Source organism: Haematobia irritans, chromosome 4 (genome assembly GCF_050003625.1).
Source record: "Haematobia irritans isolate KBUSLIRL chromosome 4, ASM5000362v1, whole genome shotgun sequence".
NCBI classification, from domain to species: Eukaryota; Metazoa; Arthropoda; class Insecta; order Diptera; family Muscidae; genus Haematobia; species Haematobia irritans.
The window spans coordinates 223300040-223320436 of NC_134400.1; the positions used below are offsets into that span (position 1 = coordinate 223300040).

At 33.7% G+C, this 20397-nt stretch overlaps 3 protein-coding genes across 3 annotated transcripts in view; 1 reads left to right on the forward strand and 2 right to left on the reverse strand.

Annotated features, from left to right (window-relative positions):
• ZnT63C (solute carrier family 30 member 1) overlaps nucleotides 1–2246 on the reverse strand; it is a 35723-nt gene extending 33477 nt beyond the window's left edge. Inside the window, exon 1 of the mRNA XM_075304700.1 lies at nucleotides 2055–2246. The gene's annotated coding sequence lies outside the window, so the exon portion shown is untranslated. The remainder of the gene's footprint in view (nucleotides 1–2054) is intronic.
• A 3922-nt stretch (nucleotides 2247–6168) lies between these two features.
• On the forward strand, nucleotides 6169–16898 carry RecQ4 (RecQ4 helicase). Its single transcript, XM_075308220.1, has 7 exons — nucleotides 6169–8621; nucleotides 13806–15325; nucleotides 15389–15700; nucleotides 15757–15932; nucleotides 15990–16147; nucleotides 16209–16367; nucleotides 16431–16898. Exons 1-7 carry the CDS (start codon nucleotides 6270–6272, stop codon nucleotides 16662–16664), a joined length of 4911 nt encoding a protein of 1636 aa, XP_075164335.1. The 5' UTR covers nucleotides 6169–6269; the 3' UTR covers nucleotides 16665–16898.
• Nucleotides 16711–20052, reverse strand: Nmt (N-myristoyl transferase). The gene is made up of 3 exons (XM_075308221.1): nucleotides 19718–20052; nucleotides 17725–18368; nucleotides 16711–17659 (listed from the first exon to the last, which is right to left on the reverse strand). Exons 1-3 carry the CDS (start codon nucleotides 19893–19895, stop codon nucleotides 17093–17095), a joined length of 1389 nt encoding a protein of 462 aa, XP_075164336.1. The 5' UTR covers nucleotides 19896–20052; the 3' UTR covers nucleotides 16711–17092.
• Between the last annotated feature and the right edge of the window lie 345 nt (nucleotides 20053–20397).

A 20397-nucleotide genomic window follows, 5' to 3' on the forward strand; every position in this document is an offset into this window, starting at 1 on the left:
TAATTATTAAAACCGGATTATCTTATTTCAAATATAATATAAATATTTCTAATTCGCATTCCCATTTCTAGATCATTTCTAAGATCTAATTAGACAACTATACAAACATATCAAATTAGATGTTCACTTTTAGGGAGGAAGGATTCTATTAGTGAAATGAAAAATATCTAACCAACATTGGCGAAACTCCAAATCAATATGAACTTAAGGTGGAGAATGTTAGGAATATTAATTTTATATATATATATATATATATATATATATGTATATATATATATATATATATATATATATATATATATATATATATATATATATATATATATATATATTATATATATATATATATATATATATATATATATATATATATATATATATATATATATATATATATATATATATATATATATATATATATATATATATATATATAATATATATATATATATATATATATATATATATATATATATATATATATATATATATATATATATATATATATATATATATATATATATATATATATATATATATATATATATATATATATATATATATATATATATATATATATATATATATATATATATATATATATATATATATATATATATATATATATATATATATATATATATATATATATATATATATATATATATATATATATATATATATATATATATATATATATTTTGAATATTCGACTGATATTTTATTATATTTAAATTTCATTTCATTTTACTTTATGCATTTATATTTTTTGAAAGCTTGGTACGGTGACTTTATTGTAGGGTCTCTCATTACACGGTCATGTGATTATATATCACAGTGGGAGTTAAGGACGGGATAGGTAGGATGGGGTTAACAAGATAGCGATTGTTTTTTGATCATTTGCAATCGATATTATGGTGCAAGTGATTCAGCTATAATTACATATTTAACATTCCCAATTTACATTACAAAATTACCATACAACTTCAAATCATCTGTGATCCAAGCGGCGGAATGGAGAATGGCCTTAACAAATTCATGCATGTTTTAACAAGTGTATACATTATAAGATGTTGTGTTTAAAAGGCATGTATGCATACTGATTTTTCATAGGATGCCTTATGAAAACAGACTTGTAATTATTTGCGTTTCATTCACTTTTTTTTCATTTTAGAAACAAAGACCATGTATAATGGCATCTGGATATTCTTTGGCTTCTTTATCGTATGATGTGTAGCATGGGCGTTAAAGTCTACGAGCTTTACCGTAAAAAAGAAAAACAATGTCATGTGGATAATAATTGAGCGTAAATCAATACTTTATCCCTTTTTATTGTAATAATAAATAAATTTGAATTAAAAGTATTTTCATGTAATACCGTATCATTTAATAATGGAAAGAAAGGTGTAATGCCCTAAGCAGGTCTCTGTAAGGCCTAGACAGGCCTGGAAGGAGATCTTCAAACCACATGAACTACGCCACTGGGATGTTAGTTGCAAATACTTTCATATAAAGACGACGACGATGACAACGGGTGTGTACCTGTTGGGGAAGAAGGGAGCTCTTATATTTTGGGGGAGTAACCAGGCGTATGGAAGTAATAACAAACAAGAGAATAAAGAATGACTTGGGAATCAAGATGCGATGAGAATTAACAACAATCGATGATGACATAGAGGAGGTGTGGTCCCGGGGGGTGGGAAACAAGGCCATTACAGAAAAAAGTGATGAAAATGGTTCCGCGTGCAAAACAATGAAACATATTCCTTACTCATGTACAGCTGCACACAAAATTGGTAAATTTCTTAATTTTCTGCACTTAAATACATAAAAATCACGAAATTAGGTGCACAAAGGCAACATAGGAAACATGATATCGTTCATGACTACAGAATCCTGTGCCCCATAAGTAAATTGTTGGAGTCACTCCTAACTTACATCTTCAGGCATGTAAAAAATATGTACGCGTGGAACTTCGTTTGATTTTTTTTCAAGTAAATTTTTAGAACGTTTTTTTTCTTTTTGTGTTGTTATTCTTTTGTTCACACATTTACCTTTATTTGCTTAATTTATATTTGTTTATCACTACACTTTATTCACTTGCTTTTATTTGAATATATTCAACAATTACACTGACATTTTCTTTTTCTATATTTTATCCTAAGTTAACTCATATCAAAACAATCAGAAATATTTTCCTTATCCACAGAAAAATTGGTACCCACTTGCTTTCAGAGATGAAACTGAATTAATTGTATATTTGTTGTTATCGGTGTGCTTCGTATCAATCGTCACAGTTCACAGAGCCGGAGTAAAACTCCAACGTCGTCGGAGCAAAATCATCGGAAAATGTTGGCGATTGTTAGCGCCTTGCAGACTATAAGTTTATCCGGACGACAGTGGTCGTATCGAACATATCCCATATATTGGCCACATTATAAGTTAAGACCGAAGGCAAAATCGATACAGCTGCATGTTTATGGGATGGATAACACATTTACCAATTATTTTGTCATCAACGAATTGTCGTATCGATTGGACACACTGTAAGATTCTTTAGAAACACAGACATTCCGACCGGAAAAACTTATAGTGTGTAAGGGTAGGTACTATGTTCGGTTTTCGAGTTGAAAACCACTTTATTCCTGTAAAGTCTTGCCGAAATCTAGAGGAACAAGAAACTACGCATCAATTGTGTTAATTTGTCTGCTTTATATTGAACTGTTTTAATAAAGTAACCACGAAAATTTCAACGCGAAAAGCGAACATAGTACTTACCTTAAGACGTATTACCATAGATAACTAAGTAATGGATGACCCATCGGTGTCAAACGCAGTCTGACAGTTCCCAAAATGAGGAATAAACGAATAAAATAGGGGCAATTTACAAATTATCTCTGAGATTCGTTCATACATTTTTCCTATTATATCCACAATTTGTACATTTTTGATGCACCAGATGATTTATAATCAAATTAAATATTCAAAAGTTTATAGTTGAACAAAAAATTTCGACTAAAACCGGCAAATTACAAAATTTAATTTTGGATCTTTTCAGTTTGAGGGTAAATATAATTTTCAACATAAATTCAACTTGACTTGAAACAGCCCATCTTCGATACATTTTGAAATTGTTTGCGAATTACTTTGCCAACATTTTGAAGAAATCTTTGAAAAGGCGTTGAAGATAATATGAGAAAACTTTGACAAAACACTACTCTAAAATGCAACGAAAAAACCATGTGGTTTTCAATACTTCTTTGTGCAACAAAGTTCGTGGTCAATTGGAAGAAATAAAAAAACTGGAAAATTTTAGACAAATAACTGAATTTACTCCAAATAGTTTATAATAAATTGTAAGTGAAAATAAAAAATGAAATAAAACTTTAAAGAAGTCACTAAATGTATACCTTTGCCGAAAACTAAAATTATGGACTCTACGTTCTTGAAAACATTAAAAAGCTGATCGATGAAAAATGTTGGAAAATTAACTGGAACTGCTTCAAATTGTTTATAATAATTGGTAAGTCAATATGAAAAATTAAATCAACACTTTACAAGTCAATAAATTTAAATCTCTTTGCAGAAAACTAAAATCTTTGGATGCTACATTCCTTCAAACATAAAAAGTTTCCAGCAACATCCCTGCCAACATTTTTTGAATTTGGGGGCGCTTCTGAGAATCCCCACTACGTTGAAAACAATCATATACGACATAAAAAAAAACGCGGAAAAGCGCCGTCACTATTGAGAAGTTGTACCACGCCAAGTTACTACGAAAAAGTTTCTCATCAGTGCAATTATTAGGTGCCTATTTAGATCAATTTCGAAGGACGCCAATAAGAACCCCTGCAAACTATCAGAAAAAGTGAATTTTAAGGTAATTGTAGAAGAATCATTGTGGTCAAGTAAAACACGATTGTGTAGATATTTATTGATTTGATTAAACATTTATAATATCTTATAAATATAACATTTTTCGGTTTATCTCATCACATTTAACATAATTTTTTGCATTAATAAAAGAATGATGTTGAGTTTTAAGTAGCAAGTTACATATTGCAGCGTCTATCAGCCAGTTTATTTTCGATGGAGCAACTCTAGTTTAGCTATACCTCGTAAAATTTTTTTTTTTTGGTCGATAGAGAATTAAATTTGACATCGAAGTAAAAAGTAACCGGTTGGCGGTCGCAACCGGTTATTCGAGCCTAAAGTGTAAGCAAATAATCGTTAATAAAACCGGTTGTGGTGAACCGATTACTTTAAAATATACATCACTAGAAAGCTAAAGGTACGACCTTTCAAATGAGGTACAACTCGAAAATAGTTGTTTTCGGGGTAGAATGAAAACAGATCCGGTTTAAAACCGGTTATGGTTTGAATGAACTGATTGTTCCTAAAGCCACATCACTAATCGCGCGATTTTTTTGAAAAAAATTTTTCATTTTGTCTTTTCAAACCGGATATGGATAGGATCTGGGTAATATGTCTAATTGTAGGAATAAGAAAGTGCCGCAGGCAAAAATTTTTGTCAAAAAAATCGCGCGATTTTTTTGAAAAAAAATTTATTTTTCAAACCGTATATGGATGGTTCACCAACCATAAAAACAAAATAAAATATGATAACATCCGTTAATAATAAAACTGATAATAGGGCTGTTTTCTTTTAACACTGAATGCAGAATTTGTATGGACTATCCAGAATATCGTTGCACTGGCGTTCTATCCAGAACATCTCATCAGTGCAAGTCGAGTCGGTGTTACCAGGTTGCATTTTGATAAAGTGACGCTTTTTAGATTCACAATAGCAGTTTATTGTGACTAATTTATCGAATATCATGAAATTCAAAGTGATACAGTGTGATGAATAATCGCAGCTGTACATATTTATAACTATTTGAGCATTTCATACATTAAAAATTTAAGATTTCACTTGTTTTCTGTGATTGTTTTTAAACAGCTGATGACAGTGTTGCATATTTTTTGGAGATGTCCTGGATAAACGAGTACTCTGTTTTCTTTAAGTACGTGACTGCTTAGGGTATCCAGTGCAAAAAGAAAACAGCCCTAAAGGCCGGTATGCACCTCTAGCGAAATTTTCGGTAGCAAAAATTTATTTAAGACTACAACAAAAAACCAGGGCTGTGTACACAAATTTTAAACCAGCTAATCGCTTTTAAAAATTGTTAATATATGTTCCAAATATTCCTCAAATAAATTGTTTATTATTTACAGACCTTTTAAATCTTTTACGCACACAATGATTGTAATAAATTAATACCCATATAATAATTTACTGACAGTTTATCGAATGAATTTGTATGGTAATAGAAGGTTTAAAGTGTACGTAAACTTTTATGAATACGGGGGTAAATGTTTGCTGCCAAAATATGCTTTTGACAACCCTGTTATTTTCATTAGAGGTGCGTACCAGCTTACGAAAATGAACGCTACCGAAAATTTCGTTAGCATAAATAGCAATGCATTTCTTATGGGAATAATGAAGTCCAGTTCAGGTAGTGGCAGTCATACATCAATAAGACCATTAGTAATAATTCCGTATAATCATAATCCCAAGGCATATTAATTAAAGGTAAAGTCACGAGGAAACGTGTGTACACCCCATGATATTTAGAACGTCAAACTGAAATGACAGGTCACTTAAGTTGATATTTTATGTATGTGTAGTGTTGTTGTATTGTTGAACGTTTGGACTTATTTTTCTCCCCAGTTTCTAACACGTAGGCGAAAAGTTTCATAAAACTAAGCCCATACAAACAACACAATGTAAATAAAAGCAATATTTATGTACACAAACAATGTAAACAAACCTACTAAACGTAAACAAAGACTTTGACAAGATGAATGCCGATATTAGTCACCTGATTGCATGACTTTACCTTTAATTAATATGCCTTGTCATAATCCTATAAAATGAAAATCGCGAATGACTATTTAGCAAACCTAAATATGCGAATAATTACAGAAATGATGCAAGATTTTACGACGAAACACATTATATATAAGTTTGTCCGTTCGATATATCTGTGTTTGTAAAAAATCTTACAGTGTGATCGAACGCTAAGAATTATCGGCAATAAGAAACTATCGATTATTTACAGCTGATTGTAATACTCTAATACACTACCTGATAAATGCATACTGCGCATATAATTAAAAAAGCGCGAAATAGTCATAACATTTGATGTTTCGCTATCCATCTTTAATATAACTTCATATTTTGGGGCTTTTTAGTTTCTGGTTCCACCATGGAAGATCCTGTGTTTAAACAAAAATACCAAAAATACAAATTGCGTGTGAAGATGTGGGAAAAGGACTTCAAAAAAAAACATGGTCGTGTGCCTTCAAAGTATGACATCCGTGAAGCGTCTCAGGATATAAGGGATTCCTACAAGATGTATTACAAACTAAAAACTTCATTTCTTGAAGATACGCTTAATGACGTGCTATCCGATGATGGATTTGATGTTCTAGAAATGTCCCAGCTTTCTCAGAGGGACGATGAACTCGATATAAGTCTAACAGAAGACAGCATAAATGGTGGTCCAAAATTGCCTCTAGATATAAGTAGTTTGGTGGCAGCTCAAGATAAAGGAACCACAAATCAAGATGAGAACACGTTTGCATTTTCTAATGTTCATGAATTGCCAGAGGAAACAGCTGTTTTCAGCGCAACTGGTACTAAAAGTGGCAATAGTCGTGTTTTAAAAGAATTCGATGCTGTAGAAGAATTGGAATTGAATAAAAATGCTTGGGGAGCGAAGGTGTCGATGAAACCTGTAATAAAAGAAGCGAAAGTAGAAGCCCGCCGCAGCCTGAAGACAAATTTTAGTGAAAAGCTTTTCCAAAACTCATCGTTTTCGAAAAGGAATCCAAGGAAGTCGGTATCAAAGTCAACTATAGATAATTCATCAAGTAATCAAAGCAAAATTAATTCGTCTCTGACTACGAGTGCGAAAGATGTTCTGCCAGACCTAGAAACGATTTTACTGCAAAAAGCTAAAGAACAACAAGCGGCATCCGCCATTAAATCCAATCCACTTTTAACAGTCGTCAAAACTAAAGAGACTTCTGTTAAAACGGTTGTCGATGAGGGATGGTTGGATAGAAATGCATTACAGAATGGGATCGTCACCACAGCCCACAAAAGTTCGACGAAAAGTGACCAAGATCAATCACATATCAGTATTCCCCGAAAAAACACATATGGTCTGTCTAATATAGACTTAAGCAGACTGCAAGAAAATGATGTGAACAGAAAGAACGAAATTGTTCCCTTGAATGAAAGTCATTCTATAACAACCAATGACAAAGACCAAAACAACGAAATCATACATACAAGTGAATCTCAGGGCAACAGTACAAATTCCAACGAAATTCAGGAAACAACATTGGAGAAAAAATCAAGCAAACGAGTTACAAAGAGAAAAGATTCCGATACATCCGATTCAATGGTAGACGATAGCGAAGAAGAAAATGGATCTCAAGAATATCGCCACATTTCAAAACGAAGGAGGATGATCCTTTCAACGTCTCCTAAAGTCGAAACGACTACTTCCGGTAAAATAGAATCTAATTTAGAAATTTCGGAGAAAGATAACAATCCCATCAGGTCAAGCGAAATTGTAGAAGATGAAGATATTTATGCAGATGCTCGGGAGGAAGAGGATGCAGACTATGAGCAACCAAAAATTGCTAAAAGGAAAAAGGCTGTTGCTAAAAGAAGAGCTTCGTCAAAGCCGAAAGTTGCAGCAAAGACAAAGCAGATGTTAAAGAATTTACCAGAAAATTTGCAAAATGGCGAAGAAAATATCATGGAACCAAATGTCGAAAAAACGAAAAAAAGAAACAAGAAGTCAACCTCCGAAGAGAAAGCAATGGTAGCAGTTAAGGCAACAAGATCTTCAAAGAGAGCAACAAAATTGCAAGAACCATTGGATGAAGAAAAAGAGGAAGTACCTTTGAATCCAGAAGACCTTAAATATGCTCTTGCATTGGAAAGTGGCGATATAACATCAGTGCCTCGAATAAAACTAGCAGATTTGGATAAAGCAGATAAATTAGCTGAGGAGTATATTAATAAAATAGCCCCCATCGGTGGAGCAAAACCAATACCCATCACAGCAATGGACGAGAAAAGAGCCGCTGCAAGACGTAAATTGGAAGAGAAAATAGCAAGTGGAAAACTGAATGAAAACTTTGTTACAATTAATATACAAAAGAAAACATTTGTGCGAGGTAGAAAGACTATCAACTATTCGAAATATAAGAAAAAAATGTGGAAAGATAAGAAACGTGTTGCAGCTCTGACGGGGCCCGATATGGATATGCGCGGTTGCGATGGTGGTACCTTGAAATGTTTTACCTGTGGTCAAGCTGGCCATTTTGCCCAAAACTGTAAAGTCAAAGGGGATTCTCTTTTGCCATTGACAGCACAATTGGAAGAAGATCCTTCTCCTTTCCCTACCTTGGAAGAGGCTGAGAAAATGGCCAGCCAATCGGCCTTGGCAGTACATAGCAGAAATATATCGAAATTGCCCCAGGCAGCAAATGCCGCCATTTACCAATCAGCGGAACTCAAAGCTGATCAAATTGAAAGGGTATGTACAGAAATCATTTCTTCAAAAAAAAAAACTTTCAGGATATTTTAAAATCATTCAAAATATCTTAGGTAGAAATATCTCTGAACACACCAATTACACTAAAAGAAGCAACAGTTTTCTTTGCACTGATAAGACAGCTTTACGAATTGAAATGTGGATTTAAATTTCAATGAATTCTACGTGCGGTATTACCAAGTTTCAACGTTATCATTTCATATTTGTTATATATCCTAATGCTTAAAGCATTTTTGTGATAGGCCTTCTTCATTTCGTCGTTCTCCTCGCCGGATAAATCAAAATCATCACCAATATTGCACGGAGATTCTAGTTACTCTTGCTACATTTTTTTCACGTAAAATTCTCTTTAAACTATTTGTGTTCCAGAACAAGCTGAATTTCTTAAAACGAAAAAATACAAATTCAAAAACTGTTTGTTCTGGCAAAATACACTAGAGCTCGACCGAAGAATCGACTTCGGCCAAAAATCGATGTTCGGCCTTCAGGAGGCTACTTAACCGAAGCTGAACCTTTCTTTATTTATTTCATATGGAATGTTCCAATGTTGCATTTGAATTAAAACGCCCAAATAAAAAAATATTAACAAACCTTAAAGTCCTCCATATGGAAAAACATGACCATATGCCCAATAAAATTGAGTAAAAATAATAAAAGAGTAGAAACTGAAAATGAAATAGATTTATATATTATGGAGTCTACTATGCTACGTTTTTCCAACAATTTGGTTCGTTCTACAGAAGAAAATAATCTAGCAATTTCAGTGGTTAAAACCAGGGATCCGGAGCGGTCCATTTTTTTCGCTCCGCTCTGCTCCCGCTCCGGAGAAAAAAAAACCGCTCCGCTCCGCTCCTCTTCGAGAAAATTATAGTACAAACATTGTATTATTTGTTCAATTGAGTTTTATTTTATTTAGAAAAAATCGGGCGGTACATATATGGGAGCTATAGCTAAATTTGAACCGATTTCGATGATTTTTTGCACATATAGTTAGTGCTATAGAAGATTACATTTCGCCAACTTTAAGTAAGATGGGTTGATAAATAAGGGTTTTATGACCTAATTTGACAAAACCGGCGATACATATATATGGGACCTATATCTAAATCTGAACCGATTTCGATGAAATTTTCAGACTTAAAGGGTGATACAGAAGATTATTTTGTGCTAAATTTGACGACGATCGGTTAGTAAAAAAAGTGCAACGTGACCCCATTTGTCGAAATCGGGCAATACATATATATGGGAGCTATATCTAAATTTGATCCGATTTCTTCCAAATTCAATAACGTACGTCCTTGTGCCCAAAAAAACTCCATGTACCAAATTTCATCAAAATCGGTTAATAATTGCGACCGAAATCCTGTGAACAACAAATACATGGACATACGGACGGATGGACGCCAAGCGCTAGATCGACTCAGGAGGTTATTCTGAGTCGATCGGTATATATTTTATGGGGTCTAAAATCAATATTTCTTGTAGGCACATTTTTTGGCAGATCAAACTTGTTATACCCTAACCACTATGTGGTTTAGGGTATAATGACTTTAAAACAATGTGTTGAAATATTTTATTAATTTTGAAGATTTTTTCAGAAATATTAAATCCATTTTGACTTCATTAAAGGAAGCATTCTAGGAAGCATATGTTAATTTTTCATTTTTTTAGATTTTTTCGTCAGTTGTTATCAAAATCCTTTAAAAACGAGTTAACGAGTTATTTTTTTTTTTTCATATTAAGACTTCCAGTAGAAATTATGCTATGTTTCAAGTAAAAAGCGTCTTTAAAATAAAGTGTTGAAAAACATGTCTTATTTTTTTACGATTTTTTGCTTTGTAGGCAAGATGCAAAAAGGAAACAAATTTAAAGACAATTTTATTAATTTTAAAGAATTTTTCTTAATTATTAAAGTCACGTTGACCTTACCTCAAAAATTTTATCTTTCATGTTATGATACACATTTTTAAGTAAAATCACTTAATTATAAGGACATTACAACTTCATTCAAAAGTTTATTGCTTTTGGACAAGAAAACAAGTATATACAGCACTAAATTCGGCCGGGCCGAACCTTAAATACCCACCACCAGGACCCAATATTAGGGTTTCCTTTGAAATTTTAGGAGGGCTTGAGGACTTGAGGACACTTCCCGAAGATAAATTTAAAGATTTCACCTATGAGGACTATATCAGATTCTGGATTTATAAGAACCATTTTTGTTTGAGTTTTAGAGGAATCATTAACATCTCTTGTAAGTGTGCAAGAAAATTATAAAATAACGTCTTGATTTGAAATCTTAAATATGTAGAAGTAAAATCTGTAAATTTTACATTGAGTTTCAAGCAATTCAAGTGAAGTCGGTCTATATGGAGGCATTACCAAATGGACCGAGCCTAAAATACCAGAATATTTACAATTTCAGGCAAATCAGATAAAAATTACGGTTTCTAGAAACCCAAGGAGTTAAATCGGGAGATCGTTATTATGGGGGCTATACTAAAACATGGACCGCTACTCCCTATTTTCGGCACACCTCTTTATGACCCGAAAATACCTCTAGATTTCCAATTTCAGGCAAATAGGATAAAAACTTCGGATTCTAGAAGCCCAAGAAGTAAAATCGGGAAATCGGTCTATATGGGGGCTATACCAAAATATGGACCGATACTCACCATTTTCAGCACACCTCTTTATGGTCCGAAAATACCCCTAGATTTCCAATTTCAGACAAATTGGATAAAAAATACGCTTTCTATAAGCCCAAGACCCCAAATCGGGAGGTCGTTTTATATGGGGACCATACCAAAACATGGACCGATACTCACAATTTTTGGCACACGTATTTGTGGTCCTACAATACCTCTAGATTTCCCATTTCAGGTAAATTGAATAAAAACTGTGGTTTCTATAAGCCCAAGAAGTAAAATCGGGAGATCGGTCTCTATGGGGGCTATACCAAAATATGGACCGATACTTACAATTTTTGGCACACGTATTTGTGGTCCTACAATACCTCTAGATTTCTAATTTCAGGTAAATTGAATAAAAACTGCGGTTTCTATAAGCCCAAGAAGTAAAATCGGGAGATCGGTCTATATGGGGGCTATACCAAAACATGGACCGATACTCACCATTTTTGGCACACCTCTTTACGGTCATAAAATACCTCCAGATTTCAAATTTCGGCAAATTAGATAAAAAAAATACGATTTCTATAAGCCCAAGACCCCAAATCGGGAGGTCGGTTTATATGGGGACTATATCAAAACCTGGACCGATACAACCCATCTTCGAACTTGACCTGCCTGCAGACAAAAGACGAGGTTGTGCAAAATTTCAGCACGATTGCTTCATTATTGAAGACTGTAGCGTGATTACAACAGACAGACAGACAGACGGACATCGTTATATCGTCTTAGAATTTCTCCCTGATCAAGAATATATATATACTTTATATAGTCGGAAATCGATATTTCGATGTGTTACAAACGGAATGACAAACTTATTATACCCCCGTCACCATTCTATGGTGATGGGTATAAAAAACTTTATTTTAGAGAAATGCGTCTTCCATGTTAAGCAAAATTTGCATTCTTATTCTAAGGACATGGAATCTTTGACTTCACGACAATATTTTTTTCAGTGTAGAAAACTAAAAAATTAAATATAAATAAGATCGTTTAATTGCATTTATTTGACGTTCATTACAAACATCTTTGTAGTAATACGGGATGAAATTGATCGAAAGTACTGTTGTTACTTTTACAACACATACTAGATATATATTTTGACATTTGCCGTTTTTGAAAACAATTACTAAAAAACACGTTGTGTTTTCCCCAATGTACGTACGTACAAAAATACATATCGTACATTTTAAACGTTTACTCACACTACGCTAAGTACTAGCTAAATTTGAAATTACCTACACAGTGTAATTTCAAAGTTACACATTTCATTCAAGTAATATTTTATTCGGAGCGGAGCGGTTTTTCATTTGGAACCCGCTCCGCTCCGGATTTTAGAAATGTCGCTCCCGCTCCGGCAAAAAAAGGGCTTGCTCCGCTCCGCTCCGGATTCTGGTTAAAACCTCATACACATTACACACAAAAAAATTTCACGAAAATTTTTCCAATTAAAATTTTAATTGAGTTTTAAAAAATATTCAATTAAAAATTTAATTGATTCAACAAATTTTTTAATTGAAACGAAAATCAATCACAAAAATAATAGTATCAATTAATTTTTTAATTGGATCAATTAAATTTTTAATTGACCTTCAATTAATTTTTTAATTGATACTATCATTTCTGTGATTGAAGACATTTCAATTAAAAATTAATTGGATCAATTAATTTCGTGATTGAATCAGAAAAAAATTTTTAGTGTGTACTCATTCAAAATCTGCTTTAACTAGATTTCAACTGTCAGTTGCCTTATAAAAATGGGATTTCAAATCCACTTTTAGTAGATTGCGAGCCTAATGTGAATGAGCTATAAAACTAGAAGTGTCCATATGTAAAGGTACTTTTAGTTAATGGACTGAATAGTCTAAGTGAACATGAAAATAAATAGGGCTGCCACTGTAACGTAATATATCTGAATATTGGAAGAGTTCTCCTTTTCAACATTTTTCCTTTCTTTTGTCATTATAATATCAAGTACAGAATATTGAATACTAAAAAGTCAGCAAGTTCTAAAAGAATATAATAAGACTTGGACTGAATAACTTTTATTGATGTTTTCTATGCCTTTGTTCAAAAAAATGTGTTAATAATGAACGAAAATACTCCCAACTTCTTTAATTAGAAATGTTAGGAAAATAATCGTATTCGGTCCATTGCTTTTTTGCTGAACATCGGCTTCGTTCAGCTCTAAAATACGCTTTAAAATTCGGTCGAGCTCTAAACCACACTAGGTAATTCCTTTCATTATATTCGGTTTTTTTTGTTTTTTGGTCTTCTTTGTAACAATATCAACACTTTTGATTCTTTACGATCACAGAGAAAATTTAATGCGTCTTGTCTTTGTTTTCCTTTTATTTTTTATATCAAAATTTTATGCCTGCGCATATAGGGCTTCTTAAAGTATTGAAAAAAAAAGAAGTTCGAATGTATATTTAAGCATTAAACGATATTTGTATTTCAATTTAAAACTATCCAGGAAAGTCAAGATTCTGAGGACACAAGTAATAGCGAAGATGACGAATTAAACAATATTCCAAATGAAGAAGATATTCTTATGGAAACAGATGATGAATTGGAAGGTTTTGATATCGACACCGCTACAGACGAATCAAAAAAATCACCCATTAAGCAATACGTAGGTCATAAAATACCAGAATCATTTCTCAAAGCTGCAGGTTTAGATGCTGCTGATACAACATCAACTCGTAATGCTTCTTCTAAATTTGGTAGTGTGGAACCAATCTATAATCTTAATTCTGATGGGAGCGTCAAGGAAGTAACACCGGAAGTATTAGAAACATTACGAATGTTTGGTCATACAAGTTTTCGCAAAGGACAAGATCGTGCTGTTATGCGTATACTTTCGGGCATGTCTACCCTTGTGACATTATCCACAGGAAGTGGAAAATCTCTGTGTTATCAACTTCCTGCCTATATATTTTCACGTCAGAGAAAAGCCATTACATTGGTTATATCCCCACTAGTATCTTTAATGGAAGATCAAGTTACAGGCGTACCTCACTTTTTAAGGGCTCACTGTTTGCACACAAATCAAACTCCACAGCAAAGACTTAAAATAATGCAAATGATCGCGGATGGCGAAATTGATGTATTGTTGGTATCCCCGGAAGCTGTGGTATCTGGTGAACGTTCCACCGGATTTGGTTCTATATTGCGGCAACTACCACCCATAGCTTTTGCATGTATCGACGAAGCTCACTGTGTTTCCCAATGGAGTCATAACTTTCGCCCTAGTTATCTAATGATTTGTAAAGTGTTAAAGAAAAATTTGGGCGTTAACTGCGTATTGGGATTAACAGCCACAGCCACTTTGCCAACACGATTAAGCATAATAAACCATTTAGGCATTACAGATGGAGAACGAGGTATTATTAGTGATATTCCACTTCCAGATAATTTAATACTGTCTGTATCAAAAGATGAAAACAAAGACGCTGGCCTACTGCAATTACTTTTGAGTAAACGATTCGAAAGTTGTCAATCGATCATAGTATATTGCACGCGTCGAGATGAGTGTGAACGTATTGCAGGATTTTTGCGCACTTGTCTGCAAGATCGCAAAACCATTGAACCAGAAAATGCGAAAAAGAAACGTAAACGTATTAACTGGCATGCAGAACCTTACCATGCTGGAATGGCAGCATCACGGCGGCGTACCATTCAAAATGCTTTCATGAGTAATGAATTGCGCATTGTTGTAGCCACAATAGCTTTCGGTATGGGTATCAATAAGCCCGATATACGGGCCGTTATTCATTACAATATGCCTCGAAATTTCGAGAGTTACGTTCAAGAGGTTGGTCGTGCGGGTCGCGATAATAAAATATCCCATTGTCACTTATTTCTGGATGCAAATGGAGGTGATAAAAATGAGCTAAGACGCCATATCTACGCCAATTCTTTGGATCGACATGTGATACGAAAACTTTTGCAGAGGATTTTTGTACCATGCTCTTGTGATAAGAATTTGAAAGAGTAAGTATGGGTGTTGTGGCGTATGACAGCAATTGATTGAATTATATAACAACCAAATTTTAGTGGGATCCATTTAAAATCCACTGCTACAACATCCAAATCGTCTACAATACAACATGAAGCTGAAACTGACGCTTCCAATTTTGGAAACATACATTGTAGTGATATGGTGACACAACATCGCCAGCATATTTGTCCTGGTCATGAAATTGGCTTCTCCATTGAACAAACAGTAGAAGCTTTGGATATACCTGCTGAGAATATATCTACATTATTGTGTTACATGGAGCTTGATAGCCGTTGGTGTCTGAACGTTCTTAGCTCGGCCTACATAAATGCGAAAATTATTTCGTATGGAGGTCCCAAATATCTAAAGTGAGTAAATATAAAATTATAATAAAGAAAAACTAAAATTTCATTTTGTATTGAAGGCATGCTGCTAAGGAATGTCCGCCTTTGGCCATGGCCATAGCTCTAGAGATAAAGAATGGAAAATTTAAAGAAGATGCCAATATCATAGAATTCTCCGTTGTGGACATAGCAGCTGCAATTGGATGGAATAGTGGTGTGGTTAAATATCAATTAAAAAATTTAGAATGGGTTCAAGGTATGTATATAATGCCTTTAGATAAACATCTGTTAATTTTAACCTTCTTTTCAACAGTAAATGGCTATCCAAAAAGATCACCCATAACAGTGAGCTTCTACGACTTGGGTTTTCGTTTAAAGGCTCCTGGTGATTTTACCCTTGAAGAGATAGATGATGCATTGGATATATTGTATGATAGATGTGTGAAACAAGAACAGACACAATTGATACAAGTATGTAAATATAATTGGAATAGATCATAAATAATTTACGACATTCCTACTTTTTCCCCAGTTGCAATATGTTTTCCAGGGATTGTCTTCGGTGGCATACAACAGTCATGTGCCATGTTGCAGTGAAAATTTTTCCGAAGACAGATCCGACCAATTGAAAGCTATAATACGTGATTACTTCCGCAATGATTATCCCAAGGATTTAAAATTAGAAATAGAGGTGAGATGCCGTTTCTTTTAGTGGGTGTGGACTACAGTACGAATAATTTTGTTCTTTTTTTAGGAATCAAAGGTTTCCGATGGTGAGATTGAATCTGATGTTGTTGCCCTTATAAATATGTACCCTGAAAATAATTTTACCGGAAGAAATGTTGCTCGCATATTTCACGGCATATCAAGTCCTAATTACCCAGCCGTTATGTGGCATCGTTGTAAATTTTGGAGAGCACACTCAAAGACTGATTTTAATCGTATTGTGCGTTTGGCTAATAGTGTTATTGTACGAATGAGAATTTAAGCGCCCCATCTCCATTCGAACTAGTGGGGCTTTAATGTGATTACGATTTTGTTATGTTGTATGTTTCTCTTTATTAGAAAAAAATCGAAATTTATATATGCATTTGTTGCTTTTTTACATTAACTAAAAAATTATAGAATTTGTCTGGCAAAAGGAACCAAAATAAGCGCGATCATTTAATAAAATTAAAAAAATATTTATATATATTTGCAATAAATACTAGTTTTTACTGCTTTACTGCTGACAAATATATGAAACTTTGTGTGGAGTTTTCTTGGTATTACAATTTTTAAGACTACCGTACAAAAACGTATTGCTGATGCAAAGCGGATCCAGGAAAAGCAGTATTCAGAAATAAGGTAAAAATACATATTTTTACATGCGAGAACCCTTTTTGCTCCGCGGGTGTATGTGTTTTAATGTGCTGTCTACATGAGTATTAATGCCACTTCTTCTGGTTTCATACTCGGGCACTTCCAATTGTATAAATAGTAGTGTAAATTGCCATCGCCTGGACCAAATTTCAAAGGTCTTAAGAATGTGTCATTCTCCATTAAATCTAGTGCATTATATACATCCATTTGTATATTCTTTGCCGATATCAAAGCATCATTAATGAGCTCCAACCAGGGAGTCTTAGTTGATACATTATAGAATGAGTAAGCAGCTCGTAATGTTTTGTGCACCGGGTGATGCATAACGGATGATGGTAAGCAATAGAAGCTGGTTAAATCTGTGATATTTCCTTTGTCATCCTCAACGATAAAGCAATCAATAATGCCATCCTTAGGTGTAAACCAATGACGGAATTCCTCCTTGCTGAAAACGGGACACAAATTAAACTTCTTCATGTATTCGTCAAAAAGTTTTAGTGCTTTATCCATATCCTTTGGCTCAATGCGGCGATAGCCTTTTGTTTTTGGTTGATCGGGTAATTTGAACAATTTCATTGTTCGTTGCATTGTCATATTTCGGGCTAAATGCGAGAATTTCACCTGTATAGTAAATGAAATTGTAATCCAATGTAATATACAGCCTAAAATTGAGAACTTTAACTCACCTCTATTAATTTCTTTGGATTCAGGGAACGATGCCAATAACGGCACATGGCTACTGGTTTTGGTAAAACTACACCGGCTGTGTATGCTGCTTGAAAAATACCTGTCAAATTAACACGCCTTGTTATTTCACGAATCAATACGGGTGCGACACGTTTACTGCGTAGCTTCTTGTGAACACACAGAAAATTAATTTCCACGACCTTAATAACTTTTTCGTAGGCCCGTAGATTACTGGGAATAGCAGAAATAAAACCTACTAAGCGCCCAGATTTCACAACACGTACTCCCAAATGCCAATCTCGTTTCCAGCCCGGCGATTGCAACGACCATTTTAAAAACTCTGGCTGATAATCAAAGCGAAACATAGCATCGTCATCTTCCACATAGTTCTCATTTAGCAACGTATACAACTCTGTTAGATCGCTAGTGTTGTTCAAATCCAAAGTATCCCATTTGAAACCTTCGGGTAGTGCATAAGGATCTGGTCTTATTTCAGAAATATCCTTATCAGGTTCAATACATTCATTTGTTGTTACCTCTTCATTAAGCTTAGGCACAGGTTGTGTTGACCAAAAAGCAAATACACGATTGGCAGACACAACATCGGAAACATATTTTAAAATGTCTGGTCTGTTGAACATATCTGAAATGAAGCGGAAGAACCGGATGTTAAAAACACTTGAAGCGTTATTATCTTTCTTTAAACCCACTACAAAAGTTGAAAGCAAATTATTTACACTTTTGAGGAGGAAGATACGGTATTTTTAAGGAATTGGAATCGGCATATAAGGGAAAAATTAAATTTTATTCATTGGCCAAATCTCACGCCTTCATAATAGACAACAAAGAAAGTTATATTTCCCATAAATAGTACGATTAATATGATCCTGTAAACCATCAACACATGTAGTATTAAAGAGTAGATGAGATGGCGATAATATTTACAAAAAGAAAAAAAAAAACTAGGTAGATCTAAGTAAGGGACCCATGGGGTACTCCACACGTAACAGAATGTATTTTCGATTCCATTCAAAGAAAGATATTGATTGCTGCCGGAGACATTATTCAATAAGCTTCCACGCTGTAACCGAAAATCTGTAGTTCACAGCTAGTTTGTAAATTAGCTTTTGATATATATAATACATCTTACTTATATTATATATAACGAACCAAACGGTCACACGGTGAGGATGTAAAGGTTTGTCAACAATAATTTTTGGATAAATTATAGATGCGACCATTTTGCGTGTCGTCAAGTTAGAAATCGGTCCCATAAATTTATATTTAATCAAAACTGAGTCAAGACAATTGCAAGATTTGCACCATTTATGTTGGAAACCTTTTTCTTTTAATACAGCTCTTTTTCGAACATACAATGGCATCATTCTGATGCTATTAGATAGCAGGAAGCATATTAAATTACATGAGTAAAAACTCATTGATGTTGAGATGTTCAGTTAAAAATTCTTGTCTTCTCTTCAGACCATAAAAAACATGATCCAAAATGTTTTATGTGTATTCTGTATATCTTCGCATTTAAAAATCAATCTAAAACTTTCACAATTCCGTCCACATTTTAGCGGAGATTATGTATACACTTAAAGATATCTTCTTTTCGTGCATATGGTAAAGCAAAATTCCACTCCTTATTGTTTCAAAGTTAGTGCATATAACTTTTAAATTCTTCATTTTTTGGTTAAAATATCTAAGGCAATAATCTAGTTAAAATCTACCTTTTCCTTAGTCTTGTCAATTTGTCTTGGGGGGTTTGCCTTTAAACAATCAAAAACAAAGAGTTAGGGGTGGTTTATTATACTTTCACCCCTAGACAAAGTTGATTAATTATTCACCAGAAGGAAATAAAAATGTAACTTGTTCAATAATTCATTTTGGGACAAAAGTTGGTTAAGGGCTCATTTTTTACATCCATAGAAATAGCCACACCCATACTTCGTAGTATTACTTATTTTAAAGTCGAATTCGGCTACTTACGGTTATCTGAAGGTAAATTAATGGCTGGCACTTGTTTTTTGTCTGTACCGCTTTCGGGTGCTGCCTTCTGAAGATCCAAGTTCTTATTTGCACAATCATCGTTTTTCCCACTTACGGCACTCTTTTCTGCCGCCTTGTTGTCTTCATTTTCATTTGGTACTGAATCCTTTTTAGGCATATTGTTTTAATACAAGGATAGATAAGTAATTTTTAATAATTTCTTGAGTTTAATTATTACGTTGAGTAGGATCTACGAATTTGAGTTCTTTTCTGTTTGCATGTATTTAGGTTAGGATTGTTATTTTTTCATCTAGCGATAGCAATTACAAATTGTACCCATAAATGACTATCGTACTTTTTCGATTTATAGTGTGGTGAGATGATGACAGCAACATAGAGATAGTTTTCTAAATCGACACGTGTCTGCGATGCGCACATAAAAACACCTAGGAAAACACAAGGCATATTAAAGAGGTAAAGTCATGCAATCAGTTGACTAATATCGACATTCATCTTGTCAAAGGCTTTGTTTACATTTAGTATTCAACAATAGGTCTGTTCGCGTACTTTTCCAGTAAAAACTAGCAAGAGAGTAAGAGTGTATTTTATACTCTTTGCTGAAAAAATTGCTGAAAAGTACACGAACGCTATCCAGTAGCTATTTGCACATTGAAAATTTC

Bases quoted from the DNA above. Each gene is read 5' to 3' on its own strand.
- Nmt (XM_075308221.1), bottom strand. From the start codon at position 19,895: ATGCCTAAAAAGGATTCAGTACCAAATGAAAATGAAGACAACAAGGCG. The intron at 18,369-19,717 runs GTAAGTAGCCGA...GCTTCATTTCAG, and splicing joins TAATTTACCTTCAGATAACC to ATATGTTCAACAGACCAGAC. The intron at 17,660-17,724 runs GTGAGTTAAAGT...TTTACTATACAG, and splicing joins ATCCAAAGAAATTAATAGAG to GTGAAATTCTCGCATTTAGC.
- RecQ4 (XM_075308220.1), top strand. From the start codon at position 6,270: ATGGAAGATCCTGTGTTTAAACAAAAATACCAAAAATACAAATTGCGT. The intron at 15,701-15,756 runs GTGAGTAAATAT...TTTGTATTGAAG, and splicing joins GGAGGTCCCAAATATCTAAA to GCATGCTGCTAAGGAATGTC. The intron at 15,933-15,989 runs GTATGTATATAA...TCTTTTCAACAG, and splicing joins AAATTTAGAATGGGTTCAAG to TAAATGGCTATCCAAAAAGA.